Source organism: Sitophilus oryzae, unplaced genomic scaffold (genome assembly GCF_002938485.1).
Source record: "Sitophilus oryzae breed Bouriz unplaced genomic scaffold, Soryzae_2.0 scaffold_1494_pilon_pilon, whole genome shotgun sequence".
Classification (NCBI taxonomy): Eukaryota; Metazoa; Arthropoda; class Insecta; order Coleoptera; family Curculionidae; genus Sitophilus; species Sitophilus oryzae.
In genome coordinates this window covers 5,446,606-5,466,436 of record NW_022146163.1, presented here as the reverse complement: position 1 = coordinate 5,466,436, position 19,831 = coordinate 5,446,606, and the positions used below count along the sequence as shown (strand labels likewise).

The 19,831-nt window shown below is 31.5% G+C and overlaps 3 protein-coding genes across 6 annotated transcripts in view; 1 reads left to right on the top strand and 2 right to left on the bottom strand.

Moving 5' to 3' along the window:
• Positions 1-4,915, bottom strand: part of LOC115877578 (heparan-sulfate 6-O-sulfotransferase 2) — a 57,424-nt gene extending 52,509 nt beyond the window's left edge. The window contains exon 1 of the mRNA XM_030893823.1: positions 4,607-4,915. Coding sequence (XP_030749683.1) covers positions 4,607-4,783 — 177 coding nt within the window. The 5' untranslated portion in view covers positions 4,784-4,915. The remainder of the gene's footprint in view (positions 1-4,606) is intronic.
• Positions 3,124-4,444, bottom strand: LOC115877579. The gene is made up of 2 exons (XM_030893824.1): positions 3,943-4,444; positions 3,124-3,888 (listed from the first exon to the last, which is right to left on the bottom strand). The coding sequence occupies exons 1-2, from the start codon at positions 4,034-4,036 to the stop codon at positions 3,191-3,193; spliced, it is 792 nt and encodes a 263-aa protein (XP_030749684.1). The 5' UTR covers positions 4,037-4,444; the 3' UTR covers positions 3,124-3,190.
• A 423-nt stretch (positions 4,916-5,338) lies between the features above and the next one.
• The window catches only part of LOC115877581 (methionine-R-sulfoxide reductase B1), a 22,114-nt gene continuing 7,621 nt past the window's right edge, over positions 5,339-19,831 (top strand). The window contains exons 1-5 of one of the 4 annotated variants that reach the window (XR_004049368.1): positions 5,339-5,585; positions 5,726-5,833; positions 5,894-6,055; positions 11,715-12,901; positions 13,460-13,508. Coding sequence is in view for 3 of the 4 variants with exons in the window: in XM_030893825.1 (XP_030749685.1) it covers positions 5,498-5,585; positions 5,726-5,833; positions 5,894-6,055; positions 11,715-11,902 (546 nt within the window). In the remaining variant the exon portion in view is untranslated. The other 3 variants (XM_030893825.1, XM_030893826.1, XM_030893827.1) reach the window with 3 other exon arrangements.

Here is a 19,831-nt window from a genome sequence, read left to right as displayed (position 1 = left end):
GATCGCTTGACCACCTTGTGAGGTATATTGTCAAACGACCCTGCAATTAAACTAGGTATTCCACAATATTAGTATACAATAAATATATATATTCGTTCTTTGAAAATCTGTTACATCTCTAAAAATAATCTAAAATGTCAATATTCCATGGGTATATTGATATATAAGGTCTAAATTATAAGAAAATATATTTTCTACAAAAACTTAAAGAGATAAGTAAAAAATGGTATAATATAATTCTATAGACAATTAAATTATGCATCTGATTCTCGTAAAATATGCAGGGTGTTCTATTTAAATTTAACAAGTTATTGCTGTTTAAAGCTAGTAATTATTTAAAATAATCTTTTAGACATTCTGTATAAGGTAGTATTATTTTTTGTTATTGCAGCACAAAATTTAGTAAATAGAAAAGCTTCAGTACAATATTTGGTTTTAGACACTTAAAAAACTTTTCAGCATTAAAATTTTTACTGTTTTTTCACATAAACGTAAATATTTCATAAACGGTAAGATCAGCCTTAATTAAATTTGCGTTTATTTTAATCAATTTTAATCCTAGAAACTAAAAATGTAATAATATACAGGGTGACCCATTTAAAAACATACAACTATGGTATTTTTTATGTAATGTAATTGTAGCTTTAGTAGTCGTCCAACGATACCGTCACTCACAATTTCTAATGAGGATAGAAAATATACCATTTGAAGAGCACTCGGAAAAATAATGAAAGTCCATTTTTTGCTAATTTGATTTTAGTACATAATATTTTTCGTCTTAAAAAGCTACATCTTTTTGTACCTAAATAAACGGGAATATCCATAACGGTCACATAGAAACAGGCATTTAAAAATTGGAAAACCCATAAAAGTCCATACGTAATTTAAATTAAAAAGCGCTCTCCTGAACATTTATCATTTTAAGATCCTCATCGATGTTCCCATGTACTCTTCATTTCTTTAACATTTTCACATATTTAATTGTCATAAAAACTCCATAGTAATTGGTTTGTTCAAGGAAATAAAAAAATTATAGAGAATATATATGTGAACTGCTCCACTGCTCTATTTGACAAAAACAAATTTACAGATAATATGAACAGATTAACATTTCAGAACAATTTCACATTTGGCTGAAACACATATTTTATCTATTTATAATCATGAATAATTTTATCTATATAAATTTATCTAATTTTATAAAATATGTAATAAACAAATACTCAATAAATTCAATTCCACTAATACATAATTTACCCTTCGTTTACTCCAGGTTAAGTAACACAAATGTGGTCTCACATGAATTTATTTAATAAATTATTAACTTATTGCAATGTGTTTCATAATATAAAAAAATACAAATAGATATTTAAATAAAATATAAATGTTTTTACATCAAGATGTGTGTATAAAATTAATAAACATAATTTAAAAAATTGCAGTAGGTATGTATATTAGTTATATTAGAATGTTCTGGTAATCTAAAACTTTTTAACAATATAGCTGCGTTCGACATTACAAATCGCAGATGAGGGCGGGCAGAGGCCGAGTTAAATCACGTGATTGCGGAGTACTCAGATATGCGATTTTGAAGACGAACGTTTTCGGAGCTGTCAGAGCCTTTCTGTTCAAAAATACTATAAATATAACCTATTTTCTGTGTGGTTCGGTGATATAACCTCAATTAAGAAAAAAAAAGAGAAAAAGACTTTCCATTTAAATCTGCCTAAAATGGATATAAACACAGACCAGGCAATAGGTCTGATGTTAAATTTTGCGAACAGTATATTTTTTGACAGCAGTGATAGTGAAACAGAAGTAGAAAGAGCTCCAAGGGTACAACAATATGCTGAAGAAATTGTGCCACGACTTTCAGATAATACATTTAAATCTCATTTTAGAATAAACCTTTGTACATTTGAAGACTTACTTGGCAAGTTATATAGCGTTTCTGACTCCACAGTTCATTGTGGAACAGTGCCTGTGCCACTTGATAAGCAACTTATGGTTACAATTTGGTGTTTGGCAAACTTGGAGTGTTTTCGGTGAGTTCTATTCTCAGAGTTATATCAGAGGCAATATGCAACTTTTATTAACCATGGTAAAATTCAAACCTTGTTTTAGATCTGTAGCTGATCGTTTGGGATCAGTAGGAGTACTTGTTGGAGCATTTTATACAGAGTTTGTAATCTACTGCTAAAAGTAAATAAGAAATTTAAAATTATTTCTTGGCCAAGTCAAGTAAGGGCAGAAGAAATTGAAAGGGAGTTTAGGGCCATTAATGGATTTCCAGGTAATGTTAATTTGGTTTTCAGTTAATTAGTTATGTTTCATCTAAATGTTTATAGGAATAATTGGAGCAATAGATGGGTCCCACATAAGGATTCTGAAACCAAAAGAAAACCTAACTCATACTGCAATAGGAAGAGCTACCACTCAGTTTTATTGCAGGGGTATGCGACAACAAAAAATTATTCTTGGACGTTTACGCAGGGGGAACCTGGGTCTATACATGATATGCGTTTATTTCGAAAGTCAGACCTTAACTCAAGAATAAGAAATGGCTCTGTGATAATTTCAGAAGATCATCATCTTATTGGAGACTTGGCATATAAGTTGTCACATTATTTACTGGTTGGTTTCAAAAATAATGTAGTTTTAACCCCTGCCCAAATTAATTTCAACAACAAACTGTCACAATGCAGAGTAGTGATAGAAAATGCATTTGCTCTTCTAAAGGGCAGGTTTCGTCGTTTAAAGTCTTTAGAAACAACTAGATTGGATCTAATCCCACTAATTATTGTATCAGGAACTGTTCTTCATAATATATGCATATTAAATGGAGATCTACTGGAAGATATTGCAGATTTACAATTGGAAGAAGAGATTTTAATTGAGGAAAATGTTTATGCAGTTGTTGATGATGTAAGAGAAGATTTGCAAGCAGTTCGAAAGAGGAATAATATAATGAATGCTCTACTAATGAATTAAAACATTATAAATAATAAAATTCTATAAGGAAATACCCCCCAATTTTGTTTTATTAGTATATTTTCCTTTCTTGGCACTTATAATATATTAGTAAAAAGCTACAGAAACTATTATTTTTAATTTAATTTAACAAAATACAAACATATACATACAAAATGTACAAAAATATAAATACTTATTAAAATGTAAACAAATTATTTTATTCTTGCTTTCTATTGCTTTGTTGGCTCTGTAATATATCAATATATTTTTGAAATAGGTTATTAAAACAATCCTGTCTCATCATTTTTTCTTTATGTCTCCTCTCTATGCTGTTAGACCTGGCCGAAGATTTTCTCTTTTTAACAAAATTAGAATCTTGTAGTGTCTCCTCATTTTTATCTTCTTCATTATCAGTAGCACTCTTCTTGAATATCTTTTCTCCTGACTTATTTACTTGCAATCCAGAGCTGCTGCTGCAAGTAGCAACTGGCAATATTTCTGGTTTCTTGAAGAGAACAGCATGCATTGCATCAAAGAACTCCCACTTTCTTCTTTGCTTGCCTGAAGTATTATTGTGATCTACAATTTCACGATATATTTTTGTCAGTCCTTTCCATTTGGTTTCACATTGCTGCCAAGTTAAGGTAGTTCCATGTTCCTCGTTAAGTTGGGAAGAAATTTTTGTCCAAATATGTTTTTTTACACAGGTTTGAAACTGTTCATCTCTTTCACTAACTAAATTGATGAAATATAGAGTTAAATCTCTGGTCCACAATCTCTTACATTCTTGTATTGAATTTGTAGAACAACTTGAATCAGTTGGCGAAAGAGGACTTTTTTTATCGAGGAGTTCTAAAGTTGAGTTATTAGCTTCTATATCTTCATATTGCAAATTTATAGGTTCATAGGTACTTTCTACAAATACAAGTATAAAAATAATAGTTAATTTAGGTATTTCGGTATTCTTACCTTTTTTATTGAAAATATATGTTTCATTGTTTATTTTATGTATCTCTGTATTTTCATCCAGAATTTCAATCACGGATACTACAGCTTCCTCCATTTTTATCTATGAATCTAAGTTAAGAAAAAAACGTTTCACCGTGGTATTAAAATCTCGTATAAGTAATTATTCATATGCTGTTATAATGTAAAAACCAAACTTTGATCTGCTTTAAGTCCCGGCCACATATTATTCCCGGCTTTAGTTCACATTTGAGGTTATATTATTGGATTATTGCCATAAATCGACCGGATCGACAAACTCAAACAAATTTCCCGCCTTTTTTTCGTTGGAGCTCGATAAGCTCCTTCAAATTATCCGGAGGAGATCGAGCCCGCTCGGAGCGCTCGCAAATGTAATACCGAACGCGGAGCAGATTGAGAAAATCAGAAAGATCTGCAATGTCGAACGCAAAAAGATTGATTAAGCGTTCGAGGAGGTAATAGATTTGTAATGTCGAACGCAGCTTATATAAGTTTTACCTATCATAATATTATATTATATTAAAAATGTATTCTAGATTTAAAGAAATATTGAATAGTATTCATGAAGACTTGTTGCAATAACTTTGCATGAAAATTGAGGGTATACTAAATTGAGTATAGCCTAGAATTAACAAAATAAACTTACTTTTTCGGGGCAAAAATATCCGAATCCAAAAATACCAAAGAGACACAAAGCCAGACAAAAAAGACAAATTTGCTTCAATCTAGACGACTTTGCTTCCATTTGTTTAATTTGATAAACACCATTAGGTAAAAGAAGAGCTATGTCACTGTCTAGTACTTGTACAGATACGTTCTTCATAATTTAATCCATTGAACTCCCCTTTAAAAGTGTCCAAATTTTTTTAAAAAACATAATTCGTTCATTGTTTATGCCCGAAACTCATTTATCAACTGGCTCAAAAAATCAAACAGCACAACTGACAGATTTGACTTTGAGAAAATTCTGACAGCTGACAGTTCGATTGACAGAAGTCAGTGTCATTCTTCTTTTTAAATTTAGTAACATTGCTATTATCATATATATTATCGTGAAACTCTGTCTGTAACTTGGTCAGGTTGTTATCTCTGTATTTTTTCATTTGGAAATACTGAGTGGTGAGTAAAGATTTGTATTAACTAAAACGTAAGAGCCCTTAATCGGTAAAAGCTGCTTAACATTTTAATATCTGTTATTTTACAATTGCAAAAAAATTGAAATTTTTATTTCTAGGTAAATTTGTATAATTATATAATTATATATGAGTCATATATAATTAATGTCATATTCCACTGTTGAGCTTCAACAGCTTTAAAAAATTTACTGTGGATTTTCGTTTTTATTCAATGGATAAGTAAAATTATACTTAAAAAGTGGTAGGGATCTGTGGTAGGGATTTGTAGAGTAGAGGGGAGAGAAAATTTCGAACTTAAAACCAAAAATAAAAATTTATTTATATATTAGATTTCTGTCTTTTATATGCTGTGAATACTGTGATGTACATTTACTCTATTCTGATATAAAATAGACGTGCGTATGTTTAACACTTTCAGACTTTCAAGACAGTGTTTCCAAAAGTTTTTATTTACTTCTGCAAATTCAAAATTTAAATTTCATTTAACAGGTGATTAGTGATATATAGGATCATTATTTTTACATTTCTGTGGATTCCAGTTGCTTTTTTGAATTAAGTTCAAATTGGTTTAATATATTTAATAATTAATCAAATATTTAAACCAGTACTTTAGTCATCTTTCCTTGTAGCAAGCAATAGAATGGCAGATAAAATAGATAAAGAGGAACTAAGAAAGAAACTAACACCTTTACAGTATCATGTTACACAAGAGAAAGGCACTGAAAGACCATTTTCAGGTATGTATTATACCAACCAGTTTTATATTCTATTTTTTTAACATTACTGTGTTATTGAAGGATGTTACAATAAAGTTTACGATGCTGGTACTTATGTCTGCATAGTCTGTCAGCAGCCCCTTTTTACCTCAGAAACCAAATACGATTCAGGTTGTGGTTGGCCCGCTTTTAATGATGTATTAGATCAAGGAAAAATTAAACTCACTCCAGACACAAGTGGAGGTATTTTAATCTTAAGCTTAATATGCTGATAAGAAATAGAAGATATTTTTAATACTAACCATATAATGATTCAGCAAAATAATTTTCATTTTGATAAAAAAAGACTGTTTATGGTCTGTCTTCTGTAATTTATTGCATAAGATAATCATCTGTTTTTTTCTTTTGATTATGTATTTATCCTTAATTTATTAGCAGCCTTTGTGCACAAAATTAAATACATTGAAAATAAGGATTTCTTTAAATTTCATAGATATAAAAGTTTAGATTATCTACAATTATCATTTATTAATGTTACGCTGGTAATGTTAAATTATCATATTTATTAAAATTAACTTTTTTTTAATTTATGAAAAGTTTTGCTGGAGAAAAGCTACACTAATTTTACAGAAATAGGTATTTCTACATACCTAGTTAATTTAAATTATTTTTTTTCGGTAGCACAAACATAAATATTTAATAACATCATTGTTGAATTATCGATGATTGTATTAAGTATTTATAAAAGATACACAGAAAAATTGTATTTATTTATTTTTTAAGTTAAGATATTTTAAAGAGTTTTATAATAATTTTAACAGTGTAATTAAAATACATATAAAACATTAAAATATCTTTGCTTAATAATAACTGATTTGTTTTCGTATATGCAAATGCTATTAATTTTAAATATTTATGTCCAAAGTGAAATGAAAAGTATGGAACTTCCATAATCAGGAAGTATATTATAATATTTTGGAAGGAAATACATTAAATTAGTGATAATACTAATGTACCTATAAGATATCTCAGTGATAAGAATAATTAAAATGGAAAGTTTTTTAGATAACATAATATGCATCAACATTGCTTTTTATTATTCTTTAACCACATTACTCTAAACATTTACTGACAAATTTTTGTGGTATTGGGTGTAGATTATTTTCTTAGAACGTTTTATTAAGTAATATTTGTACTAGAGAGTACTAAGACATTTTTATAATACTTTCTTTAAAGACAAGAATACCTATATCATTTTTTTAACCAGCTTTGACTATTTTTTATGCACCAGGTGGTTTTTGCATGATTAAAAACGATTAACAGCATTTAAATTGTATTTTATAGTCTTTTTCTTATTAGCATCCCTCTACTACTTTAAATTTATGTAGTGAAGTGTTGTGTACTTATAAATATGGCTTCCGTTCGTTACCGGAAGTTAAATGACTAGAATTTATATGGAGAAAGTAAAGAGATGTAATATAAAATAATCATAATAATAAAAAACGAATTAGAAAGCAATGTGTAGCATGTTACAAATGATCAATATATGGAGCTGTTTGAAAATTTAAAGGAACTTTTCCAAAAACGTTTTTTATCGGATGTCCTGTTTGAGATTTTAACATCAAACTGTTTATAAATTATGGATTAGGGTGGTTCAAAGCTTATTTTTACATAAAATTATAATTTTTTAATGTATCCTATACATATATTTTTCATACTGAATTCTCTAAAATATCCATTTTAGAAATATAATGTAATATATCTGACATTTCTGTAGATAATAATTTTAGAATATAAAACGATATCATCTTATATAGAATGAAATTTCATTTAATACAAAAAAATCTTTTTTATACCGGGTGCGTCTCAAAAATGGCTCCTATAACTTTTTTATTTTTTCAGATAAAAAAAACGAGATTTGGTATGTTAGTATATGACATAAATTAGGATTGAATGGCGTATTCAGTTGTTTTTGGTCACTTCGTGCTTCACCGGAAATGACTACAACTTTTGATTTTTAAATGGCACCCGCGGTATATTTTTACTTTATTTGATAGAAAATGACACTCAGAATAGAATTACGTATCATGTCAACTTTTAACATTTTCGCTTACAAAAAAATTGCATTTTAAATTTCAATCTAGAGTGCCATGGCTGTGTTAAAAACACAAATTTTTAATCAAGGATCCTCCTTAATAAGATATTTTAACCTGTCTTGTCCTGGCCGGTTAAAAGATGCCCAAATATTGCCCCTAATTTTAATCACATCTCAATTTTTTCAAATGAAACAAGGGTGGCTCATTAGCATATTTGGGAAAAGAATTTTTTTATGAATAATTTGATACCATACACTTGGGATTTCGAGTCAAATTGTCGTTATGAACGGCATGTTACAATTTCAAATAAAACATATGCGAAAGTGTCAAAAGTTGACATATGATATGTCATTCTATTCCGAGTATCATTTTCTATTGAATAAAGTAAAAAAATACCGAGGGGGTCATTTAAAAATCAAAAGATTGTAGTTATTTCCGTTGAAACAGGAAGTGATCAAAAACAATTGAGCGTCCGGATTGTACAACGACCTTAGCGCGTGGCCGCGGGCAGCTCAGTAGGTAAGCGAGACAGCGACGCGCTGATTTAACAAAATAAATAATTTTAAACTTGCCGTCGTTTCGTTAATAATTATCGTATCCTGTTGATTTTTGCATAGAAATACTCAAGAGTCTTTAGCGCTTCCGACAAGCCTAAATAACTTGATTATTTTTTATATTTTCGATTTATTTACATTGCCCGAGCATATTATAACTTTGAGATAAAAATCTCTGTTATAAATTTTAAAACTGACAGATATGAATACTATCATTTAATTAGTTATACATTTAGTTACAACATATTCAAAATTTAGGTCTATCGGTTTATGCTAGCAGTAATGACGAGTATAAATAAAAAACTGGTCAGTACAACGCTCGCCGTTTTTAGCGCACGTTCAGCTTTGGTTTTAGTTTTAGCGCTATTTTTACAGAAAATAAATTCTGAACTTTGATGAAATGACAAGAACATTATTATTGCCGATATCTCCTGGTTATAATGTAGTCCTTTTTTCAAAATATTGCATTGTTTTAGCTTAAAAAAAAACTTGAATTATGCGGCTTTTTTGCGAGAGCTACCGGAGCTGCGTTAATTAAGAGATGGCTATGTACGTCATTCATAGCCACAATAGACTGTAATTTTACCTCGTCACGAGATTTTTTGAAAATATTGCACTTCCATTTATCCGGATTTCTAATAACTTTTGACCTTTCTTTTCGGTCGCATTTACCTCTATTTAATAATAAATAATTTAAAAAAACACAAATACTACTGGTAGTAAACAAGCTGTGGCAAAAATTTTCTATACTCCGTGTAAACAAAAGACTGTCGCAAATACTATCTTTCGATTGACGTACATAGCCATCTCTTTATTAACGCAGCGCCGGTAGCTCTCGCAAAAAAGCTGCATAATGCAAGTTTTTTTTAGCTAAAACAATGCAATATTTTGAAAAAAGAACTACTTTATAATCAGGAGATATCGGCAATGATAATGTTCTTGTCATTTGAACAAAGTTCAGAATTTATTTTCCGTAAAAATAGCGCTAAAACTAAAACCAAAGCTGAACGTGCGCTAAAAACGGCGAGCGTTGTACTGACCATTTTTTTATTTATACTCGTTATTACTGCTAACATATATCGATAGACCTAAATTTTGAATATGTTGTAACTAAATGTATAACTAATTAAATGATAGTATTCATATCTGTCAGCTTTAAAATTTATAACAGAGATTTTTATCTCAAAGTTAATATGCTCGGGCAATGTAAACAAATCGAAAATATAAAAAATAATCCAGTTATTTAGGCTTGTCGGAAGCGCTAAAGACTCATGAGTATTTCTATGCAAAAATCAACACGATACGATAATTATTAACAAAATGACGGCAGGTTTAAAACTATTTTGTTAAATCGGCACGTCGCTGTCTCGCTTGCCTACTAAGCTTCCCGCGGCCACGCGCTAAGGTCGTTGTGCAATCCGGACGCTCAATTGAATACGTCAATCAATCCTAATTTATGTCATACACTATCATATCAAATAAAAAAGTTATAGGTGTGAGCCACTTTTGAGACGCAGCCGGTAGAGTACGTAGAATACTATCTAACATACTTATAAATGAGAGTTTATTGATTAATGACTTTTTATTTTTTTAATGAAAATGCGATACCACTTTGGACATAAAAACGGGGTGTCTGTTTAAGGTTACCTTGATTATACAGGGTGCGTCTCAAAAGTGGCTCACCCCCCTATAACTTTTTTATTTTTTCAGTTAAAAAACAACATTTGGTATGTTACTATATGACATAAATTAAGATTGATTGACGTATTCAATTGTTTTCGGTCACTGCCTGTTTCACCGGAAATGACTACAACTTTTGATTTTTAAACGGCACCCTCGGTATTTTTTTACTTTATTCGATAGAAAATAACACTCTGAATGAAATGACATATCATATGTCATCTTTTGACATTTTCGCATATGGTTTATTTGAAATTATAACTTGCGGGTCGTAACAAAAATTTTATTCGAAATACCAAGTGTGTGATATCAAATTATTCGTAAAAAAATGCCTTTTCCAAATATGTTAATGAGCCACCCTCTTTCCATTTGAAAAAATTGAGATATTATTAAAAAATACGATTTGAGCATTTTCTAACTGGCCAGGATAAGATATTAAAAACATTAGACGATCAAATCTATTTTTCCAAGGTTCCTTGATTAAGAATTGGTGTTTTTAACATATCCATGGCACTCTAGAAGAGAATGTCAAAAGTTGACATATGATATGTCATTCTATTCAGAATGTCATTTTCTAGCAAATAAAGTAAAAAAATACCGACGGTGCCATTTAAAGATCAAAAGTTCTAGTCATTTCCGGTGAAACAAGAAGTGACCAAAAACAATTGAATACCTAACCCTAACCTAACCTAACCAACCTAATCAATCAATCCTAATTTATGTTATATACTAAATACGAAATCTCGTTTTTTTATCTGAAAAAATAAAAAAGTTATAGGGGTGAGCCACTTTTGAGACGCACCCGGTATATAAAAAAATAAATTTCTTTTTGGATTATGTCATTCTTCGGACAATAGATATATATTTTTTTGAAAACTGGTTCCTGGGGTTATGGTCCGTAATAAAAAAAATATTTTTTCCTTCAAGTGGAACATTATCAGAGTCAACGTTTCGATCTATATTCGATCTTTATCAAAACTTTTTATTATAACCTTGGACGTCACAAAAACAAAGTTATAAATTTACATTATAACACAGTATTACTATATCTATTTAATATCAAACAAACATACTGTATGTTTGACTATAGTTTTGTTTTTCTGTAATTTTTACATGTTGTCTGTTGAAATGATGCATTATATCTCTGGAGCGAATATACTATAATACTTATACTGATTTAATTTAAATAACTATTCTTAATTTCTTAAGACACCGTACTTAAGCCAAAAATTAATAGCTGCCAGAAAACAAATCAGAATGATTTTAGTAATAGTACAATCCTAAACTAGTCCTTAACCTGGGTTTTGCTTGTGACTGTGTGGCTTAAAATCACTAATCCCACGGAGGCTTGTGTTCTTTGCGTGGAAACTGTTCCTTCGACGAAGCTAATGTCGTTATTTTCTTTTTGTTCCCCCGCCTTGGCCCCGGTCTGCGCACACTCCACACTCGTTTTTCGTTTTAATTTTCTCATTTTTATTTATCATTCACCCGCTTTTTCTGGTTTTTTTGGTTACCGCATCTCCCTCCCTCCCTCCCAAACGTCCTACCTCGCGCCCCAAACGGTCTCATTAGTCGGAGCAAACCTTTTACTCCTCATATCCCAACCAGGCCGCATCAGGACGGAGGTGACCTGCGCCCAGTGCGGTTCCCATCTAGGCCACGTGTTCAACGACGGACCGGCACCCACCAAGAAGAGGTACTGTATTAATTCGGCATCGATGGACTTTATACCGCACCAAAAAGCCGACGGTGATAGCTAGGATTAAGAACAATTTTATGTTTGCGTACTTAAAATGGTCTTGTTTTGTTGTTTTTAGTTTATATAAAAATCTAAATTATATTATATTTTAAATTGTTTCAGAAAAAATTGTATTTGCTATACCGGTAGTCTCAGTAACCCTGTTTCAGTGGAATGCCGTATAATTGTAAAGGTAGTATCAGACATAGCTACTTTTGTTGCGCAGCACATTAAAAAATGCGCAACTTGATCTGCTGCAAGTGTGAATACCTAGGCAACCTGCAACGTTGCGATCGCAGCTTGGTTGCGTAGGCTACTTTTTTGTTGCGCGCAGTTTAAGAAATAGCCGTGTGTGAACTGTTGTTGAGGAAGGTTGCAAGTGCAGCAAAATATTACTAATCAGTTGAAACTTTTACTGCGGACATCGCGTTAAGGTAGTATCAGACATAGCTTTTTTTGTTGCGCAGCACATTAAAAAACTGCGCAACTTGATCTGCTGCAAGTGTGAATACCTAGGCAACCTGCAACGTTGCGATCACAGCTTGGTTGCATAGGCTACTTTTTTGTTGCGCGCAGTTTAAGAAATAGCCGTATGTGAACAGTCGTTCAGGAAGGTTACAAGTGCAGCAAAATATTACTAATCAGTTGAAACTTTTACTGCGGACATCGGTGCAGTATTCTGTTGGTATGCCCAAAATGTATACACTTTTTTTCAGTTAAGTCCAGGATTTATATGTAGGTATTTAGTTAAGAATTAACCGACAAATTGCGATGTCGTCGAAGTCAAAACAAGCGATTTGGAACAGAGAACAAGTAAAATGTTTAATAGGAGTATTTTTGGAGCGTAAAAAGTCCATTCTATCACAACCAAAAGAAAAGACGAGCCGCTATTTTGGAAATTTCTTCTAAATTACATATGCCCGATGAAGACATAAAAAAGGAAAACTACACGTTGCGTGCACAATATTCGAAAGAACGTTCAAAAATGAAAAGTTCCAAATCCGGTTTGCTCTTCCAAAAGGTACACACACGATACCTTGAGCTGTGGGTGGTGTACTGTTGAATGCTGCCCCTCCAAGGCTGCGGCTACCAAAATATGTTGCAAAAGTAGCGCTTTGGTATGAACATATGCAAAGCATGTATTGTCGACCTGCAACTTTTTAAGACAGCTGCTGCATAAAAACTGCGCGTTTTGGGCTACTTTCTGCTGGTGTATGAACACTGTATGAAACTTCTGTAGCGGCTGCAAAAAAATTGTGCAACAAAAGTAGCTGTGTCTGATACTACCTTTAGTAAAGAATTAACCGACAAATTGCGTTGTCGTCGAAGTCAAAACAAGCGATTTGGAACAGAGAACAAGTAAAATGTTTAATACAAGCGGTAGAAGCAAGGGAATTGTTTATGGAACGTAAAAAGTCCATTCTCTCACAACCAAACGAAAAGACGAGCCGGTCCGTGACCCACACTCTTGTTTTTTTTTGTCGCCGCTTTTGTTTCGCCGCCAAAGTCACATATAAATATGCCGCTGCTAACACTGTTTCGTATTCCATTTTAAAAAAAACGCAACCGTCTCCCAAAGGTACACACACGATACCTTGAGCTGTGGGGTGGTGTACTGTTGAATGTTGCCCCTCAAAGCTGCGGCTACCAAAATTTGTTGCAAAAGTACCGCTTTGGTGTGAACATATGAAAAGCATGTAGTGTCGACCTGCAACTTTTTAGGCAGCTGCTGCATAAAAACTGCGCGTTTTGGGCTACTTTCTGCTGGTGTATGAACGTTGTATGCAACTTTTGTAGCGGCTTCAAAAAATTGCGCTACAAAGTAGCTGTGTCTAATACTACGTATGTTGTAAAAGATCGACGAATTTGACGCGAACTCTGCGGTTGACAGAAAACTTGTGATGGCTATCTTTATGCTTGAGAACTAAACGCCAAGTCTAAACTGTTGTTTAAAATGTTGCTAAAATTAATTTACTAAAAATTACTGAGACGGAAGAGAAGAGTTAAATAAGGTTTAAACTAGATTAGATAATAAAATATTAATATGTCTGGAAAAATATTCTTATTATGGACCGTAACATAGCATTACCTCAGAACACATTTATATCCACTGCCTAGGTCCAGGTTTTTTTCGTTTGAGTCATGGTATTATCATACAAGATGCCAAATGTAGAGGAAAAGTGATAAGAACTAATATAATAGCTTAAAAAATGCAGCAGTTTTAATGGCGACCGCGGTTCATTCAGTTAAAAATCCGTATACACGACGAGGCTGCTGCTCTACCAGAAAAGAGAGAACTTCTTTCTACAAATGTGTAAGAAAGTATATACCTGAAAAACTAAAAATAATGTATTTCACAGAGGATTGGGCCAGCTGAACTGAATGAATCCGAAGTCTTAAAGAAAAGTTTTCAAAATTGTGACTCAAAATCGTAGCATATTCAAGATCAAATTTCCGTTATCGATAATGGAAATAAAGCAGTAGAAACTCGGTAAAAACCGAGCCTGAGAAGCTAAAAGCAGTAGAACCCTGAAAAATTGATCTTTGTGCAAAATTTGATCAAGACAATTTAAATTTTTTAAAAAACCAGAGGCAAAAGAGCACGAGCAAAAACACTCTTACTTATAAATTAATAAATAAAATATGTTTCTTTGTTATGGTCATTTTGTTTTTTGTGGATTTGGGCCGGTTGCCTGTTATTCCCGGGCCGGTTTCCATTTCCCCATCCACCTGTTTGTGCCTATACTGTAACATTGTAGAGTTACATTATTACATTATATTTATTAGTTGTAGTATTACAATTCTTTCAATCAACGGTATTACAGAGTTGTAGACGATTGTAGTTTAAAATAAAAACAATACACTTTCTGTCAAACTGAAAGTCATACCAGACACCAGACGGTACTATATCATAGTAAAAAAATTCACGCATGTTTCAATTTTACATGCAACTGATATTCCATTGAAACAAGGGTTTTGAGACATCCGGTATTAGACGGTTTTCGTGTTGTTATAAAAAGTAATCAATATTTTGAATGTGATCACCATTCACTTTGATGTTATTTACCAGCAAAAATAATGGCATTACTATACCCAATAAAATTGAATATTAAGTCAGAATAGTACTAGCAATTTTAAAGTAAAATTAGCTTCGTTTTTTTGTCAGTTATCCTTAATAATATTAATTTCAAAATAAAAGAAACTTACGAATTAGTATGTCGCTAATAAACTCATATAGGTTCACATTCTTTCTGCATTACTTTCCTTTGTATTTGTTTATGTTTTATCTTATTTGTCTCAACCTCTATTTTTCTCAAAATATATCATAGGTTTTCTTATCATCAAAGGTGATTTCGACGTAACTATCATAATGATAAAAACCTACTGATTTCTCCTGATTTTAGGTCTAAAATGATCAATTAAATTTATAATTGAATACATATAATATACAGTTGTACAAATATAGGAAGAGACTTGGGGATAGCGCCGGTCGCGTGTTATTTTATATTTCTCACGTCTCTAGCTATACTTGTTAAGTTGTACTCTATTTTAACGAATTCAACCATACTAAAATGAATGTGTAAAGAGATGAAGTAAATATCTGATACAGAAAAAAAATATTACCATCAATTCAGGTTATCTTTTCTTCATTTAAATTTATTACAATTTTCTTCATCATTTAAAACCTACATATCAGGCATAGATTGAGTTTAACGCAAAAGATATTCTATGATTTGCTATAATCTAGTTCAGATTTTTACAGAAAAATCACATTATACCATGAACATAGAAACATAATGACAGATAATGATGTAAAATAGGCCTATTGTGTATTATTTTATAGAGAAATAACATTACCTACAGTCACGGACACTAATAAATGCAATCGGTGAAGGTTAATTTATTTGAATTAGATTTTTGTTGATCCGATAATTATTATTGTTTATAACGAGGCTATAGGTCACTATTTATATTAAAATACTTATTTTATTCCATGTCGTAGAGTGTTGTATACAGGTCTATGTTATATACACGTTATGTCCCAATATTCCGTGGAAATAGTGTGTTTTAATAATCAATATTATTTTAGTATTTGTGGTCTTGTATATTAAAATATTCCCTATCGCTGGCGTACGCTGACTGTGCTGCGTTAGAAAACAAAATAATTTTGACCGTTGCACATTGGAGTGCCTTTGTTCGGCGATTTCTGCATCGCCTACTATCAGAGTCGATGCACGACGTACGGCAGTCTTCTGTTTCTGTCTAACTCATCGTGCGGTAGCGACGCGACGTAAGTCGGAGTTGTATCGTATTAAGGCGGGGCTTAGGCGAAATCTCTGGTCGCCTTCGCATGAAGGCGTGGAGGCTCGGTAGGCTTAGAAGTTAAGGGGATTTTCCCGATATTTCATAAGGGAATATATCACGTTTTATTAAGGGGATATTTCATATGACTCATTATACGTAGCATTTAAAACTTTTATATGCAATTTCAAAAAACGTTTAAAGCAAATTGGAAACATTTTTCGGGCTTGTCCGAGATTATTCAAAATGATATAACCGGTTGTATTTCAAAACACGCCACAGAAATAAAAGAATCATTGTTATACATTTAGAAATAAGGTTTGCAGATAGGTATGTCTCAATTATTTTTATTTATCTCTTGCGGATCCAAAATTTAAAAAATCCTATAAAACATTTCTAACACATTTAACATCTGATTTAACAAACTTGTTATATTGATACATTTCCAACGCATTTAATAGTGATTTAACAAACAAAAAATGTTATTGATCAACGTAAATTAATGAATAATTTGCAGGTATTAATAATAGATATGATAATTTCGGTTATAAAATAAATTAAGGAGAATAATCCTGGAAATATATTTCCAGAGGCTTTCAAATTGTGCGTTTGTTTGTTACTACACCATTTACAAGTACTTGGGTTGAGAGACACTTTTCATGTTTGAAATGCATTAAAATTTGTAGTAGAGATTCCATGAAAAATAAACGTTTATCGTCACTTGCCTTACTTTCAATCTAAAAAGATCTATTCAGAGCTCTCCAACAATCTGATGATTTTACTGATATAATAATAAATAACTTTTCTTTATTCTTACCGACTCATCAATTTAATATATAAAACATAATTATTCTTTCTCTCAATACTACCAATTTTTAAGTTTGCGTAAATAAATAAAAAATAAAATAAAATTCTATGATGACTCCATAGTAATAGATAGTGACAATATAGTAATAGATAAAAAAACATATACTTGTACATGTAAATCATTATGTCATTACGTTGAATGCTGTTATTTTTGCTTTAGTTTTGTCCTAAATATTCTTGAGCTATGTTTTAACCCAGAGATAACATATATTTACAAACTGGGTTAGGGTATTATGTAAATTAGGGGGGGAGGGCAAATAGACGCAACTAAAATTTTGTTGCCTACCCAGTCACACGGGTCACGAGCCGCCACTGATCAAAATAAGTTCATTGGACACAATTTACCTCTAACAAAAGTGCTTCGTTTGTCCGTTAGAGGGTATCATGCATTTTTTAAGATATTTTAAGAACCGTTATTCCGATTTGAATGAGATTTGGGGTGCCTATCTTTTGTTAAGTGCTTTAACATTTGACTTTCACAAAAATCAAGAAAATATACGGGGAGGATGAAATATTTTTCAACTCCAATCGAAGACCTATTTTTTTTCTTTCGTAAAATGGTCCTACTAGTATTTACTACATTTTTTGTTTCCTGTAAAAAAACCTTCACGTCTCATAGTTTTGAGAAAAAAAAATTGGGGATTTTTTTTTTCAAATCAGACCTACAAAATATACAGAAAGTTTCAATATCCCATGGACATAGAACAACTATGTATTTTTTGAACTGAAAACATAACCTCTAAACAAAAGTGCTTCGTTTGTGCGTTAGAGGGCATCAATCAAAAATAAACAAGAACGTAATTAATTTAAAATTTATTAAGCTTATTGTGAAATGTCATTTGTGAAAAAATCAGTCGTCGGTGGAGTTGAAAATATTTCTACTAAAAATTGTATAGGTGTGGGGGTAGTTTTCACTCTTCCCGTACTTCTCTTTGTTTTTTTTGTGAAAGACAAACGTTAAAACGCTTAGCAAAACATAGGCATCCCAAATCTCGTTCAAATCGGAATATCGGTTGTTAAAATATCTTCAGTATTTCATTTCTTCAAAGTATTTATTTCTTTAAAATTTGATGCCCTTAACGGTCATACGGGCCACTTTGGTATAGAGGTAAATTGTGTCCAATGACCTTATTTTGATTCCAAAAAGGTTAGTAGTTCTATGTCCACAGAATATTGGGACATCCTGTATAATCGTATTTTCTTATGTATTTTAAATATTCGAAAAAAAGAACCACATACTATCTTTATGTTGATATTAAAAAAAAATCGAAAATGTATAAATTATAATTTAAACGTAGAAATTTAAAATGATGATGGTTCAAAATTTAATGATTAATAAACGTGTGCAATTTGATTGATAATAACCGAATGGAGATCATTTTCTCTAGTTTCGCCTTAAAAAGTGAAGTGATATTATATCAATAGCTAAAAATTGATAATAAAACATCTGGATTGATTTTCATCTTATCTTGTAAATGGAATAAACCAATTAAGGTTCATCACCATTTAAAAAAAATCGTATAGCCAAAAAATGTAATATAATTTTATTTCCTTCGTATTTTTGTATATAAAAAGAGAATCGGTAATTATTCATTCTAATGAAAAAAATGTTGACCTAGAATCATATCTAAATCCGTGTCTAAAAAAAATAATATTGTTTGATTTTAACCAGATACAAATATAACATTTTTGTTGTTAAAATCAGGTCTCCCTTTATAATAAAGTACCTACTGTATAATTGAAAAAACACCTTTACAGCGGTTTCAGATGGAGCGGACCATCCGCGACTTCGAGCAAGTACCATGAGTTTATATGAACAATTTCACATGGGTCGCGTATGAGAGCATGGCTCGCGGAGTTCGTCCGACGGCTATCTTGAAAAAAACGCGGCGGACGCTCCGCTCCATCTGAAAGCGCTGTTATTTCTAAGCCAACTCTGATGCTGTTTTTTTTTTCGATCGTATGGGTATATGTATTATGTCTCGATATTATTAACTAATGTAAGTAAGAAGAAAATATCAAACAACAAACAATATTACTTAATTTTAAGTGTAAAACTTCTATTTAATATTTCCGTACCTATGCTTTTGTATTATTTGTATTTTTTTTAAACATAATGCCGGGTCCAGACCAAGCAGACAAAACAACGACAAGATAGAAACATTCATGTTTTACGACAAAATTGCGACAAATCCAATACATTTCTGCGATATTTGTGTCTCATTTTTGTTTTATTTTAAAATTCGGAGACTTTTCAATGTCCCGTCTCGAGTCGGTAAAGATCAAAGTGTCTATGTTTTGTTCGTATATTTTACGACAAGTTGTCGGCGCAGTGTGGATGGTGTGTGCTACCAACAGTAGGAGACCAGTGAAATCACACATAGTTAATAAAAATCATTCGCAACAACTAAACTTTTGACTTTGTTGTACTTTTGTCCTTGCGGTGTGGAGAATTTGTCTCAAGTTTGTCTTGTCAGAATTCCCCATTTTTGTCGCAAGTTTGTCTTGTTCTTGTCTCAAAATCGTGTTTACTTTTTGTCGCCTTGGTTTGGACCCGGCATAACAATTTAACCAATGAGAGTCTAGTGTAGATGGTCTTAAAAATTTCGAAATAGAAACAAAGATAATAGATTTGATGTTAAATTGTCATCACCACATAATATTAATTGGAATAAATACAACTAAACAACAAAAAAATATAAAAATCGACATATTAATTTTAACACGGCCTTGTTTTTTAGAAATTAAAATGTATTTTAAGATTTTAAGACCTACACTATGA